Source organism: Oncorhynchus clarkii, chromosome 22 (assembly GCF_045791955.1).
Source record: "Oncorhynchus clarkii lewisi isolate Uvic-CL-2024 chromosome 22, UVic_Ocla_1.0, whole genome shotgun sequence".
NCBI lineage: Eukaryota > Metazoa > Chordata > Actinopteri > Salmoniformes > Salmonidae > Oncorhynchus > Oncorhynchus clarkii.
Genome location: NC_092168.1, coordinates 31,230,084 through 31,256,320, shown reverse-complemented (window position 1 = coordinate 31,256,320; position 26,237 = coordinate 31,230,084). Strand labels below are relative to the sequence as shown.

Sequence of the window (26,237 nt, the reverse complement as noted above, 5' to 3'; positions counted from 1 at the left end):
CTATTGGTTAAAACATCTCTCCAGGAGTAGACTTTTAATTTCTTCTGCTTGCCGAGTCCACACTTGCCGGCCAAGGTTCATCAAGCACACCATATATTCTTTATATAGAAAGTCATTTTTGTTTTGTTTGACTGATGAGTGTTTGCTCCATGTGTAAAAAGGTCTGTATATACAGTAGGTTTTTCCAAACCGTATAAATAAATACCACTTTTGAGTAAATACGTTTGTGTTGCTCATATCTTAGAGAATACAATTTGAAAGGCCACCATGACCTCGTTTTAAGTATGCATTATATAATGTCCAGTTGACCGTATGTATTTATAGCCTTGTCTTCAAATTGTGAAGACCATTGAATGTGAGCCAAGCCTATGCATGGGGCGCATGTTTTTTTTTATGTCACTACGCATGCACCCAATTCGTTAGCTTGAGAAGGGAACATGGCGGCGTCCCTGATTTGCGGCCGATTGTCGGCTAGCCTGATAAATTCTGGGGCAAGATCGACGCGTAACACTGCATCCAAAGTAAGTTCTACCTTGACAAAAAAAATATTAAATCCCGCTGCCTGTACCTGTGATTATTTTTCTGCTGCACCATCTTCGAAGTCCCCGAGAAATGGGGTGAAATTTGACATTCGCTTATCTCCTTTGAGGTAGCTAGGAAACTGGCTCTTTTGGCTAACTAGCCACATAGCTAGCGAGCTAAACATTAGCAAACGTCGTTGCTTGTTTAGCAATGGAAAGACGAATGTATCAATCAGTACATGTATTTAAACAAGCTTATGGGGGTTCAGGGATTTGTTCGCAATAGCTTTTCGCTCACATACAGTACCAGTTAAGACAGTGACCTCCAACACAGCTGTCATAGACTAGAGACGATAGGACGGGGAGGTGCCAGGAGCGTCATGCCCATCGGGGGTACAGGGGTAAGTGCCCCCTCTGATTTGTCCTGTATAATAGCACTTAACAACTTTTTGCTTATATATATGATTATGACTAGATTGCAGGTAATAGTTGGTTCACGTGTTTGGAAAAAAAAGTTGTTCTAAGTTCTCCAGCCCCCAAAGCATCCTCACATACTTTCTGCCTCCTTGGATTTTTGGGGTGCATGATGCCTCTGGGGGGTGAAGAGAGAGTATGCACCATCCAGGCTGTTTGTTCATGCTCACTTGCACTGACAAAGCTGACATTTTTAGAACCGAGTTCCAAGTTTGAAAAAAACGAGTTTGATGTTGACATAATGATTGATTTGATGCCCAAATGACGTGTTTAATGTGTACCTCTTTCATATCTGCAAACTTACAGTATTGCACACATCTACTCCACATTTTTTGTTGTGTGTATGTGCCCTTTTTTATATGGGTGTGGCTATTCTTATTCAGTGTCCTTTCACAGAGCGCTATGTACTCCCCCTGACATATGAGTAGGTACTGTCATGTTACTGCATCATGTACCCCCCTACAACTTTTTCTCTCCTCTATCCCCCTCTGCCCCCCCTCTCTCCAGGTGCTGGGTGGTTCCTCCAGCCTTCTTGGGGCTCAGCAGCAGCCATCCCACCTTCAGCAGCAGCAGAGAAACCTCTCCCTGCATGAGTACATGAGCATCGGCCTGCTCAAAGAGGCTGGCGTCTGTGTGCCCGAGGGCAAGGTTGCCAGCTCACCCGATGAAGCCTACTCTGTTGCCAAGGAGATTGGTAAGCCATGCCTTAATAGGATGTGATCAAATTAATTTGAGTAGGCTAACTTGGGGGTGCGTGCATAGTCCCCTCCTGTACTCCCTATTCACCCACGTCTGCGTGGCCAAACCCGACTCCAACACCATCAAGTTTGCTACGACACAACGGTGGTAGGCCTGATCACCGACAACGATGAGACAGCCTATAGGGAAGAGGTCAGAGACTGCCAGGACACCATCCTCTTCCTCAACGTGACCAAGACAAAAGAGATGATGTGGACTACAGGAAAATCAGGTGCAAAAGCACCCATTTACATTGACGGCTGTAGAGTGGGTCGAGAGTTTCATGTTCCTTGATGTCCACATCACCAACAAACTATTATGGTCCAAACTAGAGGTCGACCGATTAATCGGAGTGGCCGATTTAATTAGGGCCGATTTCAAATTTTCATAACAATCGGAAAATGGTATTTTTGGGCGCCGATTTTTATTTTTATACCTTTATTTAACTAGGCAAGCCAGTTAAGAACACATTCTTATTTTCAATGACGGCCTAGGAATGGTGGGTTAACTGCCTTGTTCAGGGGCAGAACGACAGATTTTCACCTTGTCAGCTCGGGGATCCAATCTTGCAACCTTACAGTTAACTAGTCCAACACAATATCGACCTGCCTCTCTTGTTGCACTCCACAAGGAGACTGCCTGTTACGCGAATGCAGTAAGCCAAGGTAAGTTGCTAGCTAGCATTAAACTTATCTTATAAAACACCATCAATCATAATCACTAGTTAACTACACATGGTTGATGATATTACTAGATATTATCTAGCGTGTCCTGCGTTGCATATAATCTGACTGAGCATACAAGTATCTGACTGAGCGGTGGTAGGCAGAAGCAGGCGCGTAAACATTCATTCAGACAGCACTTTTGTGCATTTTGCCAGCAGCTCTTCGTTGTGCGTCAAGCATTGCGCTGTTTATGACTTCAAGCCTATCAACTCCCGAGATGAGGATGGTGTAACCGAAGTGAAATGGCTAGCTAGTTAGCGCGCGCTAACTAGAGGAACGGAAGCTATACTGTTACACTGGCAATACTAAAGTGCCTATAAGAATTAGTCAACAGTCAAAGGTTAATGAAATACAAATGGTATAGAGGGAAATAGTCCTATAATTCCTATAATAACTACAACCTAAAACTTCTTACCTGGGAATATTGAAGACTCATGTTAAAAGGAACCACCAGCTTTCATATGTTCTCATGTTCTGAGCAAGGAACTGAAACGTTAGCTTTCTTACATAGTACATATTGCACTTTTACTTTCTTCTCCAACACTTTGTTTTTGCATTATTTAAACCAAATTGAACATGTTTCATTATTTATTTAAATTGATTTTATTGATGTATTATATTAAGTTAAAATAAGTGTTCATTCAGTATTGTTGTTATTACAAATGTTTTTTAAAAATCGGCATCGGCTTTTTGGTCCTCCAATAATCGGTATCGGCGTTGAAAAATCATCGATCGACCTCTAGTCCAAACACACCATGACAGTTGTGAAGAGGGCACGACAATGTCTTTTCCCCCCCAGGAGACTGAAAAGATTTGGCATGGGTACCCAGATCCTCAAAGTTTTACATCTGCACCATCGAGAGCATCCTGACCGGTTGCATCACTGCTTGGTGTGGCAACTGCTTGGCATCCAAGCGTAAGGTGCATACAGCCCAGTAGATCACTGGACCGCAGTCACCCAGGTCATAGACTGCTCTCTTCTACCGCACGGCAAGTGGTACCGGAGTGCCAAGTCTAGGTCCAAAAGGCTCCTTAACAGCTTCTATCCTCAAGTCATAAGACTGCTGAACAATTAATCAAATGGTCACATGGACTATTTGCATTTCTTGTTTTTACACTGCTGCTACTACGGGTTTGTTATCTATGCATAGTCACTTTAACAATACCTACATGTACAAATTCCTTGACTAACCTGTACCCCCGCACATTGACTCGGTACCTGAACCCCCTGTATATAGCATAATTCATTGGATGCCTACTCGTCTGATCTGTGTTTCTTTCACGCCTGCTATGTTAGGTTATTGTGGGGCAGAAAGAGAGTGAGATGGGATGGAAGAAGGCGCGATAGAAAACAGTTTCTTCGTGAGATGCGGTATCTCTACCTGAAAATACACAATCTAAGTGATTGGTAGTTGGTATTCAGCAGTCATAAAAGTTTTCCTTATTTACTTTTAAGAATTACTAAAATAGAGATTTTGTCAGACATCATAGGCAGCCACTCTATAGAGATGAGATGATGACTTGGAATTAAATGATAAAGTCATCAAATAAAACAAATGTAATAGACAACAATTAAAATAATTGTATTTTTTGTAATGTTAATAAGTGATAAGCAGTATTGGGCAGTCAGTACTCAGTACCATCATCTGATTTTGTTTTATTCTGTGTTACAGCATTCAACCCACGTCATGCATAGTGCATTTCATGTTTAAAAAAAAATATATATATAAAAATCATAATCCAAACCGACCTCAAAGGCACTAATCAGTCAGCACTACTGAGTAAGGTATGTTGTCAGAGTGGGCTGTAGGCCTATACTGTAATCTAGGGATTTCTCTGTATCATCGTAGTGCCATAGTAAGAGGTCAGAGAGAACGTCTGGAAGTTTATAATATCTTATAAGAATTCAAAAGGCACAAAGACGGCCCTAAAACGGCACTTAGTAGCTTTAATTACTAACGAAAACCAGCATCTGTTGACTGTACCTGATCCAAAACTTCGATACTTCTCATACTAATAGCCTGTTCTCCATATTATATCTTCTTTGTAAATGGTGAGCCAACATGTTTTCAACATTTATCAAGTTTGAAGTTTTATTAGGCGTATGTACAGGATACGGATGGTATACATTGTCCAACAAATAGTTTATTATTATAATATATATGCACTTATAATATATATGCACTGCTCCAAAAAATACTTTTTTCTTTACATAGTTGAATGTGCTGACAACAAATCACACAAACTATCAATGGAAATTAAATGTATCAACCCATGGAGGTCTGGATTTGGAGTCACACTCAAAATTAAAGTGGAAAACCACACTACAGGCTGATGCAACTTTGATCTAATGTCCTTAAAACAAGTCAAAATGAGGCTCAGTAGTGTGTGTGGCCTCCACGTGCCTGTATGACCTCCCTACAACGCCTGGGCATGCTCCTGATGAGGTGGCGGATGGTCTCCTGAGGGATATCCTCCCAGACCTGGACTAAAGCATGGACTAAAGGATGGAGCGAGACATGATGTGCTCAATTGGATTCAGGTCAGGGGAACGGGCGGGCCAGTCCATTAGCATCAATGCCTTCCTCTTGCAGGAACTGCTGACACACTCCAGCCACATGAGGTCTAGCATTGTCTTGCATTAGGAGGAACCCAGGGCCAACCGCACCAGCATTTGGTCTCACAAGGGGTCTGAGGATCTCATCTCGGTACCTAATGGCAGTCAGGCTACCTCTGGCGAGCACATTGAGGGCTGTGCGGCCCCCCAAAGAAATGCCACCCCACACCATGACTGACCCACCGCCAAACCGGTCATGCTGGAGGATGTTACAGTTAGCAGAACGTTCTCCACGGCGTCTCCAGACTGTCATGTCTGTCACATGTGCTCAGTGTGAACCTGCTCTCATCTGTGAAGAGCACAGGGCGCCAGTGGCGAATTTGCCAATCTTGGTGTTCTCTGGCAAATGAAAAACGTCCTGCACGGCGTTGGGCTGTAAGCCCAACCCCCACCTGTGGACGTCGGGCCCTCATACCACCCTCATGGAGTCTGTTTCTGACCATTTGAGCAGACACATACACATTTGTGGCCTGCTGGAGGTCATTTTGCAGGGCTCTGGCAGTGCTCCTCCTGCTCCTCCTTGCACAAAGGCGGAGGTAGCGGTCCTGCTGCTGGGTTGTTGCCCTCCTACGGCCTCCTCCACGTCTCCTGATGTACTAGCCTGTCTCCTGGTAGCGCCTCCATGCTCTGGACACTACGCTGACAGACACAGCAAACCTTCTTGCCACAGCTCGCATTGATGTGCCATCCTGGATGAGCTGCACTACATGAGCCACTTGTGTGGGTTGTAGACTACGTCTCATGCTACCACTAGAGTGAAAGCACCGCCAGCATTCAAAAGTGACCAAAACATCAGCCAGGAAGCATAGGAACTGAGAAGTGGTCTGTGGTCCACACCTGCAGAACCACTCCTTTATTGGGGGTATCTTGCTAATTGCCTATAATTTCCACCTGTTGTCTATTCCATTTGCACAACAGCATGTGAAATTTATTGTCAATCAGTGTTGCTTCCTAAGTGGACAGTTTGATTTCACAGAAGTGTGATTGACTTGGAGTTACATTGTGTTGTTTAAGTGTTCCCTTTATTTTTTTGAGCAGTGTATATGTATCTATTTTTAAATACCTTTTAATTTAACTAGGCAAGTCAGTTAAGAACAAATTCTTATTTACAATGATTGCCTACATTGGCCAAACACTGATAACGCTGGGCCAATTCTGCTCCGCCCTATGGCACTCCCCATCACGGCTGGTTGTGATACAGCCTGGAAGCAAACCAGAGTGTCTGTAGTGATGTCTCAGGCACTGAGATGCATTGCCTTAGACTGCTGCACCACTCGGGAGCCCCAAATGCTAACTTGCAAGTTCCTTCTTGACAATACAACAACAATGAGAAATAATAAAAGTTAAGAATACGAACATAGTCTCATGTTATGTTAAAATACTTACCTGTCCCTTTAGGGGCTTGGGGGGGTGTACCATTGTTATGGGGCATTCTGGTGTGTGTGACTGCTCATCTGCATTTGCAAATCAGCAAAAGTGATTCGAATCAAATCGGAGTTAACAAATCGAAATCTATTCAAATCTTTGGAGTCAGCCCTAGTGTACTTTCTTGTTACTTTGAAAATGGCATGTATACACATTCACCCAAATATCTCTGGACTAATCTGAGAGTGCTGCACACAGAACCCGTAGCCTACATCTGACATGGTGTGACCCTTGGCCTTGTTTAGGGTGTTTTTAATAGCCTCTGAGGCGGCAGTAGAGACTACAGTCTAAACATAACACTGAACCCAAGGCTATCAGTTAACACTGCTGCAGCCTGCTGTGCTCAGCTGGACACACAGTAACCTGTTTACACCTATCAGTGCTTCCTTTTCCTCAGGGGCCAGTGTCATGGAATTACTCTACTCTTGGACTAGCCTTTTTGATAAATGGCATTGCTCTGGACTAGGGATAATATTTTAATTTGATTCAAACTAGTGTTTATTATATGTTAATGAAATCAAAATGTCCTCCCAGGCTTTACATAGATGTTTTAGGCATGTCATTTTTATGTAGCCTACTCTGTAACTAACTGTAATGGTGTGTTGTCTAACTTTGTTAATATGTTACTATACTAGATCAATAAAGTTAAATCATCTCTGACCTACTGAATTCCTCTGTGGCAATGAGTAGGGCTAAACATGATGTAGAACAATGTATCCATTCACTGTGTAACTTACTCGATGCTAACGCAGTTTTCTGGTTGTGGATACAGATTAACTTGACAATGTCCAGAAGTAGCCTAGTCATTTAGGGCCATGAGTGCATGCCTTTGCTAGAAAGGTTGTGTTAGGCAGTGTATGCACTGACAATGTTTTTTATAGTTTGTACATCTGCATTATTATCGGTCTGTGTGTGTAATTGGCAGTGGAGTGTTGGGCTTAGTCTGTAACTGCTACGGTCTCTTTCTCCCTCGTGTGTGTGTGTGTGTGTGTGTGTGTGTGTGTGTGTGTGGGTGGGTGTCTCAGGCACCAAGGATCTAGTGGTGAAGGCTCAAGTGTTGGCTGGAGGCCGAGGCAAAGGCACCTTCGAGGGAGGTCTGAAGGGAGGAGTGAAGATTGTCTACTCGTGAGTGTCCGAGAGAACTCCTCTCAAACTGCACCCATTTCTACTCTGTGTCAATTCTTCTGTCTCTCTTCCCCTCTCCTACAGTCCAGAGGAGGCCCGGGACATCTCCTCTCAGATGATTGGTCGTAAGCTGTACACCAAGCAGACAGGCGAGCAGGGCCGTATCTGTAACCAGGTGTTCATCTGTGAGCGCAGGTACCCCCGCAGGGAGTACTACTTCGCCATCACCATGGAGAGATCCTTCCAGGTGAGGTCATTCCCGCCCCTTCACGCCTCTCAGGTGACAACAGCTGATAAATCACCCTCAGCCATTCTGGGTCAGGCTGTCAGATTTGACATATTGGGCAGCTGTTATTCTTGATTTTGAATGTTGATTGTGTTGGATGGTCCCACTAGATGGCGTAGTGGTAAAGGACATGGCCGTGGACATGTTGTAATACTTGTGCTCCGTGGGACTTGCTTGTCCAGCTGCTGTTATAGCTCTGTTCTCTAAATAGGATAATGAGACACCCGTTGTCATTGAGAATTTGAAGACCAATGGATCAATTCGATCGTTTGTTACATTTATTTATGATAGCCCAGGTACTATTAGGTTAACTATTTAATATCTATATTGACCCTTTTTGCACAAATCTTTTTACTCATCACATATGCTGCTGCTTTTTATTATCTATCCAGTCACTTTAGCCCTACCTTTATGTATCTACCTCAATTACAATGTACCCCTGCAGTACCACTGTAATGGTATATATAGCCAAGTTATTGTTACTCATTGTGTAATTCCTTGTGTTATTATTTTTTTATTTTTCTCTCTGCATTGTTGGGAAGGGCCCGTAAGTAAGCATTTCACTGTTAGTCTAGACCTGTTGTTTACGAAGCATGTGACAAATACAATTTGATTTGCTGTGAGACCTATGTTCCATTAATTTGCTTTTTTTTAGTTTGATTGCCACTCAATGAATGTGTAAAATGATTGGTACTCATAATCTCTCGGCCCCTCCCTCTGAACAGGGCCCCGTGTTGATTGGCAGCTCTCAGGGGGGCGTGAACATCGAGGATGTGGCAGCGGAGAATCCCGACGCCATTGTGAAGGAGCCAATCGACATCATGGAGGGAATCAAGATGGAACAAGCTGTTTCGGTACAGTTGAAATCGGGTTGTAAAAATACCTCTTGATTTGTCTTTCAGTCTCTTAGATCCCAGGAAACATTACCTATCCTGGTAAATAAACAATACTCCACCTGATTTTAAAGCTAGCTATTTTGGTTCATGTTTAAACAAACAACTTGAGGTAACATTTATTTTCAAATTAGGTCTGTTTTGAGTTTCTCTCTAAAGACAAGGGCCTCAGAACCTTATTAGTTAGGCATGTCCCCTAGTTAGGCAGTGTAATATCTTTAAACATCAGGTTTTGACTTTGATATGCTCAGTCAACATTGCATCTCACACACTACATGTGTCTTAGAGTGCCTGCAATGTTACCATGACCTGCCAATGTCTCTCACATTCACTATAAATCTAACTATTTATATAGCCCTTCTATATAGCCCCCCTTATATCAGCTGATATCTCAAAGTGCTGTACAGAAACGAAACCCAGCCTAAAACCCCAAACAGCAAGCAAAGCAGGTGTAGATGTACGGTGGCTAGGAAAAACTCCCTAGAAAGGCCAAAACCTAGGAAGAAACCTAGAGAGGAACCAGGCTATGAGGGGTGGCCAGTCCTCTTCTGGCTGTGCCGGGTGGAGATTATAACAGAACATGGCCAAGATGTTCAAATGTTCATAAATGACCAACATGGTCAAATAATAATAATCACAGTAGTTGTTGTGGGTGCAACAATTCAGCACCTCAGGAGTAAATGTCAGTTGGCTTTTCATAGCCAATCATTGAGAGTATCTCTACCGCTCCTGCTGTCTCTAGAGAGTTGAAAACAGCAGGTCTGGGACAGGTAGCACGACCGGTGAACAGGTCAGGGTTCCATAGCCGCAGGCAGAACAGTTGAAACTGGAGCAGCAGCACGGCCAGGTGGACTGGGAATAGCAAGGAGTCATCACGCCAGGTCGTCCTGAAGAATGGTCCTAGGGCTCAGGTCTCCGAAAGAGAGAATTAGAGAGAGCATACTTAAATTCACACAGGACATCGGATAAGACAGGAGAAATACTCCACATATAAGACTGACCCTAGCCCCCCGACACAAACTACTGCAGCATAAATACTGGAGGCTGAGACAGGAGGGGTCAGGAGACACTGTGGCCCCATCCGATGATACCCCCGGACAGGGCCAAACACCTGCCCCACCCACTTTGCCAAAGCACAGCCCCCACACAACTAGAGGGATATCTTCAACCACCAAATAACCATCCTGAGACAAGGCCGAGTATAGCCCACAAAGATCTCCGCCACGGCACAACCCAGGGGGGCGCCAACCCAGACTATACCCCTCATTATCATTTGTTCCTGCTCTTCTTCAACTCCTCTCACCTTCAATTGAATTTTACAAGCTGGTAATAGATTTCTAAATGTTGCTAAAGTAGAAATAAATGACAAACAATGTAGATTTGAAGAACTGATATTGATACATTTCTTTATTTTGCTCCCTCGCTCTTTTCTCTGTCTTCGCTCTCTCTCCAGATTGCCACAAAGATGGGCTTCCCTGCTGCTCTGATTGACGACGCAGCTGCTAACATAATCAAGCTCTACAACGTCTTCATGAAGTTTGACGCCTCCATGCTCGAGATCAACCCCATGGTGGAGGACGCCTCTGGCCAGGGTACACATACACTTGCTTTTCGTTCCTAGTGATGTTGTTAGTCACGCCAGTGTGAAGAGCTGGGTGAGAGTGTGTTGCTTGGTTGGAGGCTTCTCCCATTGATCTATGACTCAGTCAATCATTCTCATTAACACACTCCCAGTGAAAAACCCTAGTGTGAATCACTGCACTTTTAACTGATGGGCCAATTAGGCAGCTAAACCCCATGGTACTGAAGGAATGATGGCGTTATTGCACAACCAACTGTCTTCAACATCATAGCCATACATGGTAGAGGATGGTGGCTGGGTCAAATAAGAGGCCTTATGTTAGCTTTAAAATGTAAAAGGCATTCCAGTGCTCATATGTACTTCGAATGACCTTGTGGTTATGGGCTGACTTGACCAACCCCAAACATACCAGGAGAGTTGATTGACAGTAGGAATGGCCAGTGCTGACCCTTTGACCCTACTACATTAGCAACATCTGTAGAGGTCTCTATCTTATCTGTCAATAACCCAGATCTGTCCTTGACATGTACAGTACAGCCAACCATGGTTACACAGTAAAGCTATGTCACAGAACTATACTCAACAAAAATAAACGCAACATGTAAAGTGTTGATTTCATGAGCGGTAATAAAAGATCCCAGACATTTTTCATACACGTAAAAATATTATTTCTTTCAAAATTTGTGCACACATTTGTTTACAACCCTGTTAGTAAGAATGTATCCTTTGCCAAGATTGTCCATCCACCTGACGGGTGTGGCATATCAAGAAGCTGATTAAACAGCATGATCATTACAATGGCTATCACCGACTAAAAAAAATCTTGGTTGACCAAGAATTCTTTTCACCAATCGATTGGTTGAAACGTTAAACTGTGTATTTTTCCATATATAGACAAATCCTATGTGTTTTAATCAAATCAACTATTTGCACTGAGCTTGTCTGATGCTTTAAGCACACTGTTTTGATTAAGAGACAAATGTCTTGAGGGAGTCCGACCACAATTGATTTGATTGTGCCGGGCCTTGTTCAGACTTGCTGTGTTAAAAAAAAAAGCAAGTGACTGTGTGACTAGCACCCGGTGTCTGTCTCTCCTTGCTGCAGCGACCACTACAGAATATCAGCAGTGTATCGCACTGTCTGTGTTGTTGAAGCTGCAAAATAATTTTAGCTATTTCTGACTGAAAAGTTGTTACTGTAATCCCTAATTTGTTAAGGAAAAACATTTTCCTATTCCCTCAACCATTGCTCTCTTTACGTGAAACATGACCAATAGGGCGTGACCTATAGAATATCATAATCACATCAATAAATAGGTTATAACAAACTCTGAACACCATAACACGTGACAGAAAAATGGATGCAGAGGATGTGACAAATAAACAAAATGGGGTATGTGGTTTCTCAGTGGGTAAAGGGGAAGTCAGATATGTGGAATGAATGTGATCGTTGTAGAAAATACTGTAGATCAGGAAAAAGGAAGTAAGGAGCAAACGATGCGTGCATATTATGTGTGCCAAACAAGTGCTGTTAGATTAGAATATAATTTTTCTGACAGTTTGGAACAATGTAAACTATTAGACACTGGACAGAGGAACTCTGCCTAGAAGGCCAGTATCCAGGAGTCGCCTCTTAATGAAGATGCCAGTTGAGGACTTGTGAGGCGTCTGTTTCTCAGACTAGACACTAATGTGTCTAGTGTCTAGACTGACGAGTTTCAGAAGAAAGTTCTTTCTTTCTGGCCATTTTGAGCCTGTAATCGAATCCACAAATGCTGATGCTCCAGATACTCAACTAGTCTAAACAAGGCCCGTTCGTTTTATTGCTTCTTTAATCAGAACCGTTTTCAGCTGTGCTTACATAATTGCAAAAGGGTTTTCTTATGATCAATTAGCCTTTTAAAATGATAAACTTGGATTATCTAACGCAACATGCCATTGGAACACAGGAATGATGGTTGCTGATAATGGGCCTATGTAGATATTCCGTAACAAATCAGCCGTTTCCAGCTACAATAATCATTTACAACATTAACAATGTCTACACTGTATTTCTGATCAATTTGATGTTATTTTAATGAACGCAAAATTAGCTTTTCTTTCAAAAACAAGGACATTTCTAAGTGACCCCAAACTTTTGAACAGTACTGTTTATGGGTGATTTTGAAGCCAGACGGGTGTCTAGTACACCATGATTTGTATTTATTTATTTTGCTACTGCGTGACTAAAGAAATGTCAGTCGACAAACAGCCCATCGACCAAACAATTGTCCAGTCTACTAAATGGGGTCAACCCTAATCATTACACAGGTCCACCTTGTGCTGGGGACAATAAAAGGCCACTCTAAAATGTGTTGTTTTGTCACACAGCACAATGCCACAGATGTCTCATGTTTTGAGGGAGCATGTAATTGGCATGCTGACTGCAGGAATGTCCAACAGAGCTGTTGCCAGATCATTTTATGTTAATTTCTCTACCATAAGCCGCTTCCGATGTCGTTTTAGAGAATTTGTCAGTTGTGTGGATGAGCAGTTTGCTGATGTCAACGTTGTGAACAGAATGCCCCGTGGTGGTGGGATTATGGTATGGGCAGGCATAAGCTACTGACAATAAACTCAATTGCATTTTTATCGATGGCAATTTGAATGCACAGTGATACCGTGACGAGCTCCTGAGGCTAATTGTCGTGCCATTTATCTGCAGCCATCACCTCCATGTTTCAGCATGATAATGCATGGCCCATGTTGCAAGGATCTGTACACAATTCCTGGAAATGGAAAATGCCCCTGTTATTCCATGGCCTGAATACTCACCAGACATGTTACCCATCGAGCATGTTTGGGATGCTCTGGATCGCCGTGTACAGCAGCGTGTTCCAGTTCTCGCCAATATCAAGCCACTTTGCACAGCCATTGAATAGGAGTGGGACTACATTCCACAGGTCACAATCAACAGCCTAATCAACTATCTGCGAAGGAGATGCATGAGGCAAATGGATACTTACTGGTTTTCTGATCCACACCCCTACTTTTCTTTTTAAGGTATCTGTGACAACATTTGTATTCCCAGTCATGTGAAATCCATAGATTGGGGCGTAATGATTTTTTTTTTTTTCAATTGACTGATTTCCTTATATGAACTGTAACTCGGTAAAATCTTTAAAATTGTTGAATGTTGCGTTTTTATATTTTTGTTCAGTATAGATAATCTGTTGCACCTTGGACCAGGCATTGGAAAATGTTCCCTCCAAGTACAAACGGACATCTGCCTCTGGCTTTGTTGTAATGAATTTACAGGGTCATTGGGTTTTTGTCACCAAATGATGATGTCAGCCATCTTGGGCTCAGCCTCTGTCTCCTGTGTGTCTCTCTGACAGTGATGTGCATGGACGCCAAGATCAACTTTGACTCGAACGCAGCATATCGCCAGAAGAAGGTGTTTGACATGCAGGACTGGACCCAGGAGGATGCCAGGGACCGACAGGCAGCCAAGGCTGACCTCAACTACATTGGCCTGGACGGATCCATCGGGTGTCTGGGTGAGTGCCACAACACACCCAACACAGCACCACACACCTAGCTTTATAGTAGCAGTAGTGATAAAAATAAAATAAAAATGTATATTCACTCTATATTCTCTGTGTTTGTGTAGTGAACGGGGCTGGTCTTGCCATGGCCACCATGGACATCATCAAGCTGCATGGTGGCACGCCCGCCAACTTCCTGGACGTGGGGGGCGGAGCTACAGCCCACCAGGTGATGGAGGCCTTTAAACTCATCACCTCTGACAGGAAGGTAAGGACTGGGAATGGGGAACACTTACCACTGTAACACCTAGCATCTCTGGTTGTCATTGAAGAAGCATTAATCTGCAGTAGGCACTCACTTCTCACTGTGGCACCAATAAGCACAGACATGTCAAGTGTTCCACAGTCCTTCACCCTGACCTCTATTCCCAACTGGAACGGGATGGCTGGGTATCTAGAGCAGTAGTAGCCTGCAGTTGATACTATTGATGTTTTGATAGAGTTAGGGGGTAGGGATTCATTAGGAATTCCTGATGTTTGGACCTTCAGGTAGGTTACGGTTGTATAAAGTAACTTTTCAGTACACACATCCCCTAGTTAGTAGGTGTATCTTTTGACAGACATTAGTCTAGAGTTACCTGAAGATATCAGTAGGATAGCTCACTCGGAGGGTGGGGTTTACTACTGGTGGAACCTATTGGGTGACATTTAACTGTGGGATTTTGAATGGGGGAGGACTTTATAGGGAGTACAGGGAGGGTTCTAACCTGCTGTGTGACATACAGTTAGTCATTCATTCATTCATTGATGGGTGAGTAGGTTTTTGATAGATGGTTATAAGCTCTCATGGGAGATTTGTGGCTAATGTCCCATTGCTGTGTTGACACCTGCTTAGTGTGGTCCTAGTGGTGTCTGTGGTTTATTATGGAGCCTCAGTAATGGTGTGGTATTTATACGTGTTAATTTAAACCACTACAGTTTTATAATACACATTACATTTACAGTGTGATCTTGATTTTGTTGAAGTTACATGATTTTTTTTTAAAGGTTTGGTTATTGTTCCTGTATGAATTTGTGATTGCTTGGTTTTTGGTCTTCTATGGTCAATATCTTCGTTTATGCTTTCATGGTCAACTTCTTTGGTTTGTGGTCCTCAGGTGCAGGCCATTCTTGTGAACATCTTTGGTGGCATCATGAGGTGTGACATCATCGCTCAGGGCATCATCATGGCTGTTACAGACCTGGACCTGAAGATCCCCATTGTGGTGCGGTTACAAGGTGAGACTGACCTCCCTTATACCGTCAAGCATGAGGTAGCCAGCACAATAGCAGCTTGGCATGACCACCCTGTGGCAATTACAGTGAAAACTATTTTAGCTTTGTTATATAGGCTACTACACTGCCATTTTGGCGCACATACTGGGCTGGGAGAGAGGTAGGGGGCGACAGTGGAGCGTGGCATTTTAAAGGTCACCGAGCAAGCAGCCTGTCAGGATTAGGCTCTTCTAGTACTTCCCCACACACACTAGTGATGTGAGGGTAAAAAATTGATACAGTTGCATATCGGGATGTTATTTTTTACGATTTACTATCGCAATATTATTTTTCCTTCATAGCTTGTTCTAATTTGTTTTCAGCACTTATTTCCATGACTGATAAATTTGTTTTCTCATGGCTCACTTTCTGCAGCAGACATGGTGAGCAATATGTTTAGAACATCGAATCGCAATACATATAGAATTGTGAGAATTGCAATGCATATTGTATTGGACCTAAGTAGCACATAATACCGGCACTATGGGACCCTGTAGCTCCCAGCTTCTCCCTTCTGGACATGTTTGAAACACACAGGGACAAATAGAATGTGCAAAGTTATACAGAACTCAATCACTCATAAACTAAATGTAATTGTACTAAAATGATTTCCTTCACAAACGGTTTAGTAATGTATAATGAACTTTCACAAATTAGACTTCTAATTAATTTAGTCTGCTATTTTAAATGCTTTTGTAATCATGATGCAGGGTTATTATTCCAATCGTTATTGGTATTCCCAGGGCTACTCGCAATGCCGTCGGGGGTACGCCAAATAAAAAATGTGATTCACAATTTTTTTTTTAACGTTAACATTTTTTTCTTCACATTTTCAAACAGATAATTTATATTTTCAAACTGGCCTATACATTTGGGTGAGGTTTTTTTCTTGCCTGAATAGCCTCGTTTCACTGCCAAAAATAAAATGAAATCATCTAGTGTTCAGGGAAATAACAACACAATGTCAAATACAGGTAGTCTAGTCAAATAATTAACATCAATCACATTAACCGTTACTTTCTCGCGGGAATTCCACTAACGGTTTGTCTGTAGCCAAACTTAGCTGCTGCTCATGTTTGTGTCTGTACTGATGGCACAAACGCCATGACAGGGAGACATAGTGGAGTGGTAACGTATGCGCAAGCAGTTGCTCCCGGCGCCACTTGGGTACACTGCAGCATCCACGGGAGGCTCTTGCTGCCAAGGGAATGCCTGACAGCTTGAAATACGTTTTGGACACTACAGTGAAAATGGTTATGTTAAAGCAAGGCCCCTAAACTGTGTTTTATTTGTACTATGCAATGATCTGGGCAGCGACCATAATGCTTTTACAACATACAGAAGAAGTGCGCTGGTTATGAAGGGGCAAAGTATTGACACGTTTTTTAAAATTGAGAGACAAGTTTAATTTTCACTTGTCTGACCGCTTGCATGATGATGAAGTTTCTCACACAACTGGCCTATCTGGGTGATGATTTTTCTCACCTGAATGATCTGAATCTTGGATTACAGGGACTCTGTGCAACTATATTCAATGTGTAGGACAAAATTGAGTCTATGATTAAGAAGTTGCAGCTCTTCTCTGACTGCATTAACAAGGACAACACACAGGTCTTTCCATCATTGTATGATTTTTTTGTGTGCAAATGAACTCAAGCTTTAATGTCAAATGTGATATAGCGAAGCACCCGAGTGAGTTGGGTGCACAATTATAAATTACGGATGACACAAATAACTGAATGTGTTATCCCTTTCATGCCCTGCCTCCCTCCAGTCCACTTACTGATATCTGAGCTATATAAAAGAGAACCAAAGAGCTTTCTAAAAGATCAGCATTCCTTCAGCCTCATTCTGTTATGTTTCAGGATCCAGAGTGGATGATGCCAAAGCTTTGATTGCCGCTAGCCCACTGAAGCTCCTGGCCTGTGACGATCTGGACGAGGCCGCTAGAATGGTACACGCACCTCTCTACCTCTACCCCTCTAAGCACCCGGTCTGGTTTATGTAGGGTGGTGTGTGTGTGGTACAGTAGGTCTATGTGAAGTGTGTGAATGTGAAAAGGAATGTCAGGAACTGTTTGAGGTGTGTGTGAGGGCAGTGTGTAAAAATGTGTGTGAGACGAGGGTCACCAGCAGGGTTGAATGTGTGTGTGTGTGTGCGCGTGGGGTGTGTGTCAATTGACACCGTCAGGGTATAGTGACAGTTTAAACCCAGTTCTTCGCCATCTTGACTGGTTGAAGTGACTCTGCCTGAGTTTTATGGCTTTGATTTCTGGCAGAGCTAGCAGCAGTGACATTGAGTCAGAGCAGAGGCCCCCTTTCTCTCATCTCGCCCCTCTATCTATCTTTCCCTCTAACACTAGTCTGGCTTTGCTCTCACTGACTCCCACTATCTCTCCTCTCCACTCGCTCTCCTTTGTTTTTGGAGTGTTTTACACCCAAAGAGACAAGCATCAGTTAGCCAGCACAATGGCAGCTTGGCATGACCACCCTGTGGCAGTTACAGCCCCCCGCAATTAAAACTATTCACTTTTAGTGTTTTTGTCTGTTTTATAATGAGATCACTCATATAGTTCCCTTCTGCTGTGCTTCTGTTTAAAGTATTCTCTCTCTGTTTCCTCTTTGCAGGTTGTAAAGCTTTCTGAAATTGTGTCGCTGGCTCAGGAGGCTCATGTGGACATCTCTTTCCAGCTGCCACTCTAAGCCATGTCCCTTGACTCTATGACCCCATCTGAACCCTGACACCCCACCCCTTGAACAACAAGAAGAGCCTCTAATTACTGAGCAAATACTCCAATACAACACAGCCCACCAACTTCTGTTAGTTCTGTTTCTCTCTCTCTCTCTCTGTGGCAAGGCTCCAAAATACACACACACATACAGGTAACTGCCAAATTAAAGGAAACTAAGTAAATGAGGGATACAAAGTTGCCTGGCAACCCAGACTCTTTGCTCGTGCCAAACGCTATGCCACGCCCACAAACGTTAGTTTCTTCACTGCAAAGAGTCTGGATCTGAGTACCTTCCCGACCCTTCATCAAATGCGAACACATTCAGGGTCGTCTGATTGGTCCAGAAACCGATGATATGAGCCAGAACACACGTGTGTAAAGCTGCAGTTTGAAAATGTCATTGACTTTAGCTAATCTCTACTTTCCTCACTCTGTTTTGTTGTGTGAAGGGGCTTCCTACTGTGGCTTGTCGGTTTGTTCAAGCACACTTATCAGATTAGACACTGGGGGCGCTCCTCCAGATTAGTCCAGTATTATTCGCTCTGTTGTGTTGCTTTTTCCCCCGTGAGGAGAGAATGGTTTTGGTTACTTCCTCATCACCCCTCTGGCCACCTCTCTCCCTCAGCTCCCACAATGCATAGCACTACTTATAACGCACAAACCCCCAACCTTTCTCTTTCCTGGGAGAAAGTGGTGTTTCTATCTATTTACTGTAACTTGGGCTCTGAAGGTACAGCTAATTCCCCTTTGAAAATAGTTTATAGTCTTAAGTAGGAGGCAACGCAATGGGTATGTCTACAAGAATATGCTATACAATTAGCCATCAATTAAACACTTAGTTTAGAGGTAAAAACAAAGTACACAGTGTACAACAATAAAGAACGTCTTCCTAATTTTGAGTTGCACGCACATACAATCCATGTATCAAGGCTTAAAAATCCTTCTTTAACCTGTCTCCTCCCCTTCATCTACACTGATTGAAGTGGATTTAACAAGTGACATCATTAAAGGATCATAGCTTTCAGCTGATTCACCTTGTCAGTCTGTCATAGAAAGAGCAGGCATTCTTAATATTTTGTCCTCAGTGTATATGTTACATTTACAACAATGCTCAAGAGACTTTTCACACCACATTCTTGCAATACTTAGTCAATAAACGCATATATTGGGTTCCATGCTGGTATGGTTGAAAGAGGACTAATTACTGCAGGTGGGGGCATTTAAAGGGGTAACCCCGCCTCTCAGGTGGATGTGATCTGGTTGATTACTTTGACTGAGGTGTGTGTGGTGACCAATAAGGAGCAGGCTCCCCTCCAGGAGGTAGGGGTTTTGTACACGGTTCATTCTCCTCGATCAGTGGGTTAGAGAGGGTTACTGCTGGATGCAATGTCACACTCAGTCATAGCCCCCCCCTTAAGTCTCCTGTCTGCCCCTGCAGGAGTGCCTTATATTGAGTGGTCTGAGAATGGGAGATGGGGTAAGAATTAGGGGGGGGGGGTTATAGGGGAGGTGCCCATTGTAATGACAGCTGCTAGGTTGTGACACTGGACTAATACTTGGCAAACACTTCAGCTAAGAAAATAGTTTATGGAATGTAAATCACTCTTAGGAGTACCTCTTATGTCAATCATTTCATCTCCATGCAATTTCAAATGCATAGCTGAATAGTGGATTGTTCTGATTCTGGCGAGAGAAACTGACTCATACCTGGATAAAAGCATCGGAGGACTCCTTTACTCCTGAACTAGTAAGAGTTATTTGTGAATGTTTAGTGTGTGTGATATCTAAACTACTGCTTATCTGGTTGACTGCATGTTTGTGTATTTGTCTCTTCCATCCCTTCTATGGATTTCTATGGTCTCCTATATAATAGTCTGCCACCATGTCACAGGAACAACCTTTCTCACTCTGTTCAAGTACATATGATGACAAAAATGGGGGCGGGCTGTGTCCACTCAACTGTTAAAAGATTGTACTGTAGTTAAGTCTTCTCTCTCTTTCTCCTTATCTCCCTCCATTCCTCTGTATCTGTTACTCCCCAGCCCTCAGAACACAGAAACACACTTATTGTGAGTTGTAAGACATTTATTATATCTTGTAAATAACGAGACCGCTGTTCTCTTCTATAAAATATTTATGCTTCTCTTGGGGAGTAAAAAAATGAATAAATGGAGAACACAGACTTTGCTTCTTGTTTTAGTTTTTTGCAGCACTTCTACTTGCAATGTAAAAGTTGTGTTTTACATGTCCTTATGGCTAGTTAGGTTGTGTTTTACATCTCCTTATGGCTAGTTGGGTTGTGTTTTACATCTCCTTATGGCTAGTTAGGTTGTGTTTTACATCTCCTTATGGCTAGTTGGGTTGTGTTTTACATCTCCTTATGGCTAGTTGGGTTGTGTTTTACATCTCCTTATGGCTAGTTAGGTTGTGTTTTACATCTCCTTATGGCTAGTTGGGTTGTGTTTTACATCTCCTTATGGCTAGTTAGGTTGTGTTTTACATCTCCTTATGGCTAGTTAGGTTGTGTTTTACATCTCCTTATGGCTAGTTGGGTTGTGTTTTACATCTCCTTATGGCTAGTTAGGTTGTGTTTTACATCTCCTTATGGCTAGTTAGGTTGTGTTTTACATCTCCTTATGGCTAGTTAGGTTGTGTTTTACATCTCCTTATGGCTAGTTAGGTTGTGTTTTACATCTCCTTATGGCTAGTTAGGTTGTGTTTTACATCTCCTTATGGCTAGTTAGGTTGTGTTTGGCATTAGCCATGTCAACAAAAACAACAGAGGAATTGCTAAAGTGCAAATGTATATAATGACCAGGTTCATGTGACTCCAAATTAGCTTATATACTGTTGATATTAGCATAGTAGTGTTAGAATCTTTCAACATTTTCTACATGCCAGACTCTATGTATTGCAGTTGCATAACATATGTATAAAAATGTCAGCCTCTATTCAAATTTCTGTTCTAACCAATCGAATCCAACTTTATTTTCTATCTCTAGAGCCACTGCGTGGATGCATACTGAGTTAAAACTGAATTGTGCACTGACAGAGCAGGGCTTACCTCCTGTTGCAAGCAGAGTCTCTGGAGACGCACTTCAAGGAGAAATTAGACTTGAAGATTCTTGAAACTAGGGACCACAACACATCATACCATAATGTGGAGTTAATAATAATGCCTTAATATTAGAGGTTCGCTTGAGTGGCTCTGCTTCTCTTTCTTTCAAACATTTTACTTCCCATACAGACAACCAACCATTTTAAAATAACGATAAAGCAATTTCCATGTCTTCAAGAATAGAACGAGATTGAATAGGCAAAAAAAAGTCACTGCGTTCTACAGTACATGTCTTTTTGAAAATTGTTTTTCCATGATAAATAGTGAGAAAAAGAATGTGAACAATCTGGAATTATCTGGATTTCTGCATAAATTTGACATAAAATGTTATCTGATCTTCATCTAAGTCACAACAATAGACAACCTCGGTGTGCTTAAACTAGTAACACACAAATTATTGTATTTTTCTTGTCTATATTGAATACATCATTTAAACATTCACAGTGTAGGTTGGAAAAAGTATGTGAACCCCAAGGCTAATGACTTCTCCAAAAGCTAATTAGAGTCAGGAGTCAACTAACCTGGAGTCAAATCAATGAGATTGGAGATTTTGTTTAGAGTTGCCCTGCCCCATTAAAAAAAAAAACGTACAAAATGTGAGTTGCTATTCACAAGAAGCATTGCCTGATGTGAACCATGCCTCGGAACGAAAGAGATTTCAGAAGACCTAAGATTAAGAATTGTTGCCTTGCTTAAAGCTGGAAAGGGTTTCAAAAGTATCTCTTAAAGTCAGTCCACGGTAAGACAAATTGTCAATAAATGGAGAAATTTCTGCACTTTTGCTACTCCTCAGGAGTGGCAGTCCTGCATAGATGACTGCAAGAGCACAGCAAGAATGCTCAATGAGGTTAAGAAGAATCCTAGAGTCTCAGCTAAAGACTTACAGAAATCTCTGGAAGATGCCTTTATCTCTGTTAGCAGTCTACAATACGTAAAACACTAAACAAGAATGGTATTCATGGGAGGACACCATGGAAGAAGCAACTACTGTCCAGAAAAAACATTGATGCGCCTCTGAAGTTCGCAAAAGAGCACCTGGCTGTTCCACAGCACTACTGGCAAAATATTCTGTGTGGAGAAAAAAAGGCACAGCACAACAGATTTTATAACCAATTTATGCAGAAATACAGGTAATTCTAAAGTGTTCACATACTTTTTCTTCCCACTGTACGTATATCCCCGTCCCACCCCTCTCTCTCTCTTCCCCTTTCCGCCCAAACAAATTATTGTAATGAATTAATTCCAAATGGTACAAAGAGCAAAAGCCAGATGCTTGGTGTGTTATGGGCTGGCAATCACCTACAGTATATTCGCACACTCATCTATGAACCGAAATACAGGGCTCCAGATATGCAAAAACACATCAAGTTTACCAAGCTGGATGAAATAAGTCAGTCTTTCCAGAGGAAACAACCACAACAGGTTTCTGAGCAACCAGGGATGTTTGGGTTCTTCAACCATGATTGAAGAATTGTTCATCTAGATTTTTGCATGACATTTCAGTGCAGGGTTAGCCGAGTATCGATCCAGAGTGCATTGGAGAGGCTGTAACTCAACTGGAGAGCCCAAAATATTTTAGATGTTCCCTTCCACGCCTATTCCAGAAATCTTTAACAATGGGACAGTACCAGATAAGATGTACTGTACATAAGTACCTTTGTGTTGCTTACATTTGGGACAATCCCCAGAACATGCAGGGTCATATTTACAGGTGTAGTTTGTAATTTATGTATAATTTTTAACTGTAGCTTGTGAGTTTATAGAACTGAGTAAACATGCTCTTATCTCATTGGAGCCTAAACATAATTTGCCTGATACATCTTTAATGCACGCAACAGAGTTGTGATTAAGGCAACAACAAATCAGATTAGCTAAGAGACAGATTTATTATCATGCTTTATATAGTTGTCTATTAATGAATAGCTCTTTTCCTGCTCTTTGAGAGCAGTTTGTAAAGAGCTGTCGTTGTCACCACCAATTTCTCCCAGCTGTCCTTGGACGGGTGCTGTTTATGTTCCTGTTCTTAATTAGAAAGTTATATTTCCTGATTTCTTTGTGTGTATGTATATATATACAGTGCCTTGCGAAAGTATTCGGCCCCCTTGAACTTTGCGACCTTTTGCCACATTTCAGGCTTCAAACATAAAGATATAAAACTGTATTTTTTTGTGAAGAATCAACAACAAGTGGGACACAATCATGAAGTGGAACGACATTTATTGGATATTTCAAACTTTTTTAATAAATCAAAAACTGAAAAATTGGGCGTGCAAAATTATTCAGCCCCTTTACTTTCAGTGCAGCAAACTCTCTGACTGCACAGCTCCTGACCAGACCAACAAGGTTACCTGGAATGAGAAGTCTAACCTCAAATATGAACAATGAAGGTTAGAGAAGAATGTGTAGTCTTTGGTTGAGGGATGTGTTCAATGCCAAATATCAACCAGCCCTATTTCATTAGTAATTTTGCCTAATGATTTAGCTCTTGGTGACTTATCAAGAACACAGTTCCCATCTCCTCCAATGATTGTTATTGATTGCCAGCAGCATACCACCCTGCATACCACTGCTGGCTTGCTTCTGAAGCTAAGCAGGGTTGGTCCTGGTCAGTTCCTGGATGGGAGACCAGACGCTAATGTCTCTATTATATTATGACAGACCAGCTAGATATACTGTCTTTATTATATTACAACAGACCAGCTGTATCTACTGTCTCCATTTCACTTTGGCCATTGTTGTGGGCCTGCCCTCCGCTCAACAGACTCAAATAGGCTATTTCATGTGGGGGTGGGTTGGGGCGGCATCTCACATTTCATTACATTACATTTTTATATATTGCTACTAAAATAAAATAAAATCACATATTTTATATTATTAATTTCAAACAACGGCATTAGCATGAGAAGAACTTGAGAAGAGCCAGTCCAAAACGATGTCCTCTCCATTAAAAAAATATTCCTCCATTTGGGAATCGCTAAATTAATCGTCCTCCAACAATCTCTGTCTCACTTTCCCGATCAATTTCTTCAAAAATTGTGTGTACAGCTGTATATCTAGACTTAGATTTAGCTTTCCCTGACTTAGTCGCCATACTGATTTATATATAAACAGCTGAAGAAGCGCTTTACCAAAACAACGCTGTGCGTCACATGCGTTGCTCCTTCCGGTATGATCCTCTTTACGCTGGAGTTTACTACATGGGTTGGTCTTCCAACACATAAACATTACATATTGCCGTTGACCTCAGCTCATTGGCTATCTACCCAGCTAGATTTCAAGATGATCAGTGGTCATTGGGTTAAAATACAGTCAATCAACGAAACAGCGGTCATATCATTGGCGCACAATGATGTCATTACTTGTTACAAATCGGTTTCTTTCAGTCAATATGTCCCGCAAAATGACCCATCAAGTTTGGTTGTGTTACAAACAAACCAGTTGATTGCAATGAAACCAAACATGACTGGAAAAGTCACGTTTAGTGTGTGTATTTACATCGAATGTGTCGTCGATTGGGATTGCAAACAGAGGAAGATCGTCAAAGGTAAACTATTTATTTTATTGCAGTTTGTGACTTTGTTACGCCTGTGCTGGTTGAAATAGTTGTTTTTTTATGAGGCTCTATCCTCAGATAATCGCATTGTATTCTTTCGCAGTAAATCCTTTTTAAAATCTGACAACGCAGTTAGATTAGCAAGATTCTAGGCTTTCGAAACATGTTAGATACTTGTATTTTCATGAATGTTTAATATAACTATTTATGTAGGGATCACCGTATGTTGTCAAATTTTATCCCGCTAACAGGTTCGGTGCGCAGAGGTTAATGAGTATAGCCACACCTCTACTTTCAGTTGAATACGAAGAAGAGTACACTTGACCGATCCAATCTTTCTTCAACTTTTCAGGTTTCATGCTTATGCTTCTCTGATCTGAAAGAAAAAAAAAACAAATCAAACAGATGTCCACACTCTTTACTGATTCATTTATATATATATATATTTACCCCCTTTTTCTCCCCAATTTCTTGGTATCCTATTGTTAGTCGTTACTGTCTTGTCTCATTGCTACGACTCCCACACGGACTCGAAACACAACCCAATCAAGCCGCACTGCTTCTTAACACAGCGTGCATCCAACCCGGAAGCCAGCCGCACCAATGTGTCAGAGGAAACACCGTACACCTAGCGACCTGGTCAGCGTGCACTGCGCACGGCCCGCCACAGGAGTCGCTAGTGCGCGATGAGACAAGGATATCCCTGCCGGCCAAACCCTCCCTAACCCGGACGACACTAGGCCAATTGTGCGCCGCCACATGGGCCTCCCGGTTTCGGCCGGCTGCAACAGAGCCTGGGCTCAAACCCAGAGTCTCTGGTGGCACAGCTAGCACTGCGATGCAGTGCTTTAGACCACTGCGCCACCCAGGAGGCCCTGATTCACTTATATTTTCCTTTTGGAGCTCGAATTGATTTGATGTTTTCAGCTGAATCACGGCAACGTTATCCCAAATAACGTTGTGGAGACGGCACTGATTGTACCCGCGTAGAGAGGGGGTGTCTGATTTGATTGATGTGCGTCTGGAACCTTCAAAGGGCAGGAGCTAATGGCTGTGGCCCAGTGGGATATCACTGTGTGGGTGGAATCAGTTATACTGTACTGTAATAAGGTCTTGTTGGCCACAAGGTAATGGGGGTTTGATTGCTGGAGAGGGTATTTTGTATCACTTTAAAGGTTGAGGAGGAAGATGAGGGCTTAAAGAGCTGTGTAGGGTTGGTTTGATATTCTTTACTGACTGCTTCAAAAACACACTGTGATCAATTCTAGCAGTTGAGTTGATTACAGTGATCGTTATGAAGACTGGACTCTGCCTGGACCCTGATATATATATATATATATATATATATATATATATATATATCTGTCCTTTATAAACCTGTTCAAATTCCGAATATTTGAAGAAAGAAGGCAAGAACAAGGCAAGAATTCTGGTGATGTTCCCATATTTTGAAGGTAGGGCATGTCTCTCATGGCTTCGTACATTTGGGCTGCCAGTATAAACAGACATGGATGTAAAATAAATGAGTTGTCTAATTTCCATGTGAAGGTGATTGAACACAACGCACATGAATGTAAACAAATGCATTGGGTCCCATTTTATCATGTAA

At 42.2% G+C, this 26,237-nt stretch overlaps 1 protein-coding gene across 1 annotated transcript; it reads left to right on the top strand.

Moving 5' to 3' along the window:
• The first annotated feature begins 149 nt into the window (after positions 1–149).
• Positions 150–20,139, top strand: LOC139380769 (succinate--CoA ligase [ADP-forming] subunit beta, mitochondrial). The gene is made up of 11 exons (XM_071123783.1): positions 150–521; positions 1,503–1,689; positions 7,526–7,625; positions 7,710–7,872; positions 8,637–8,765; positions 10,258–10,396; positions 13,763–13,924; positions 14,038–14,180; positions 15,070–15,190; positions 17,092–17,180; positions 17,854–20,139. The coding sequence occupies exons 1-11, from the start codon at positions 438–440 to the stop codon at positions 17,926–17,928; spliced, it is 1,392 nt and encodes a 463-aa protein (XP_070979884.1). The 5' UTR covers positions 150–437; the 3' UTR covers positions 17,929–20,139.
• Positions 20,140–26,237: the final 6,098 nt, after the last annotated feature.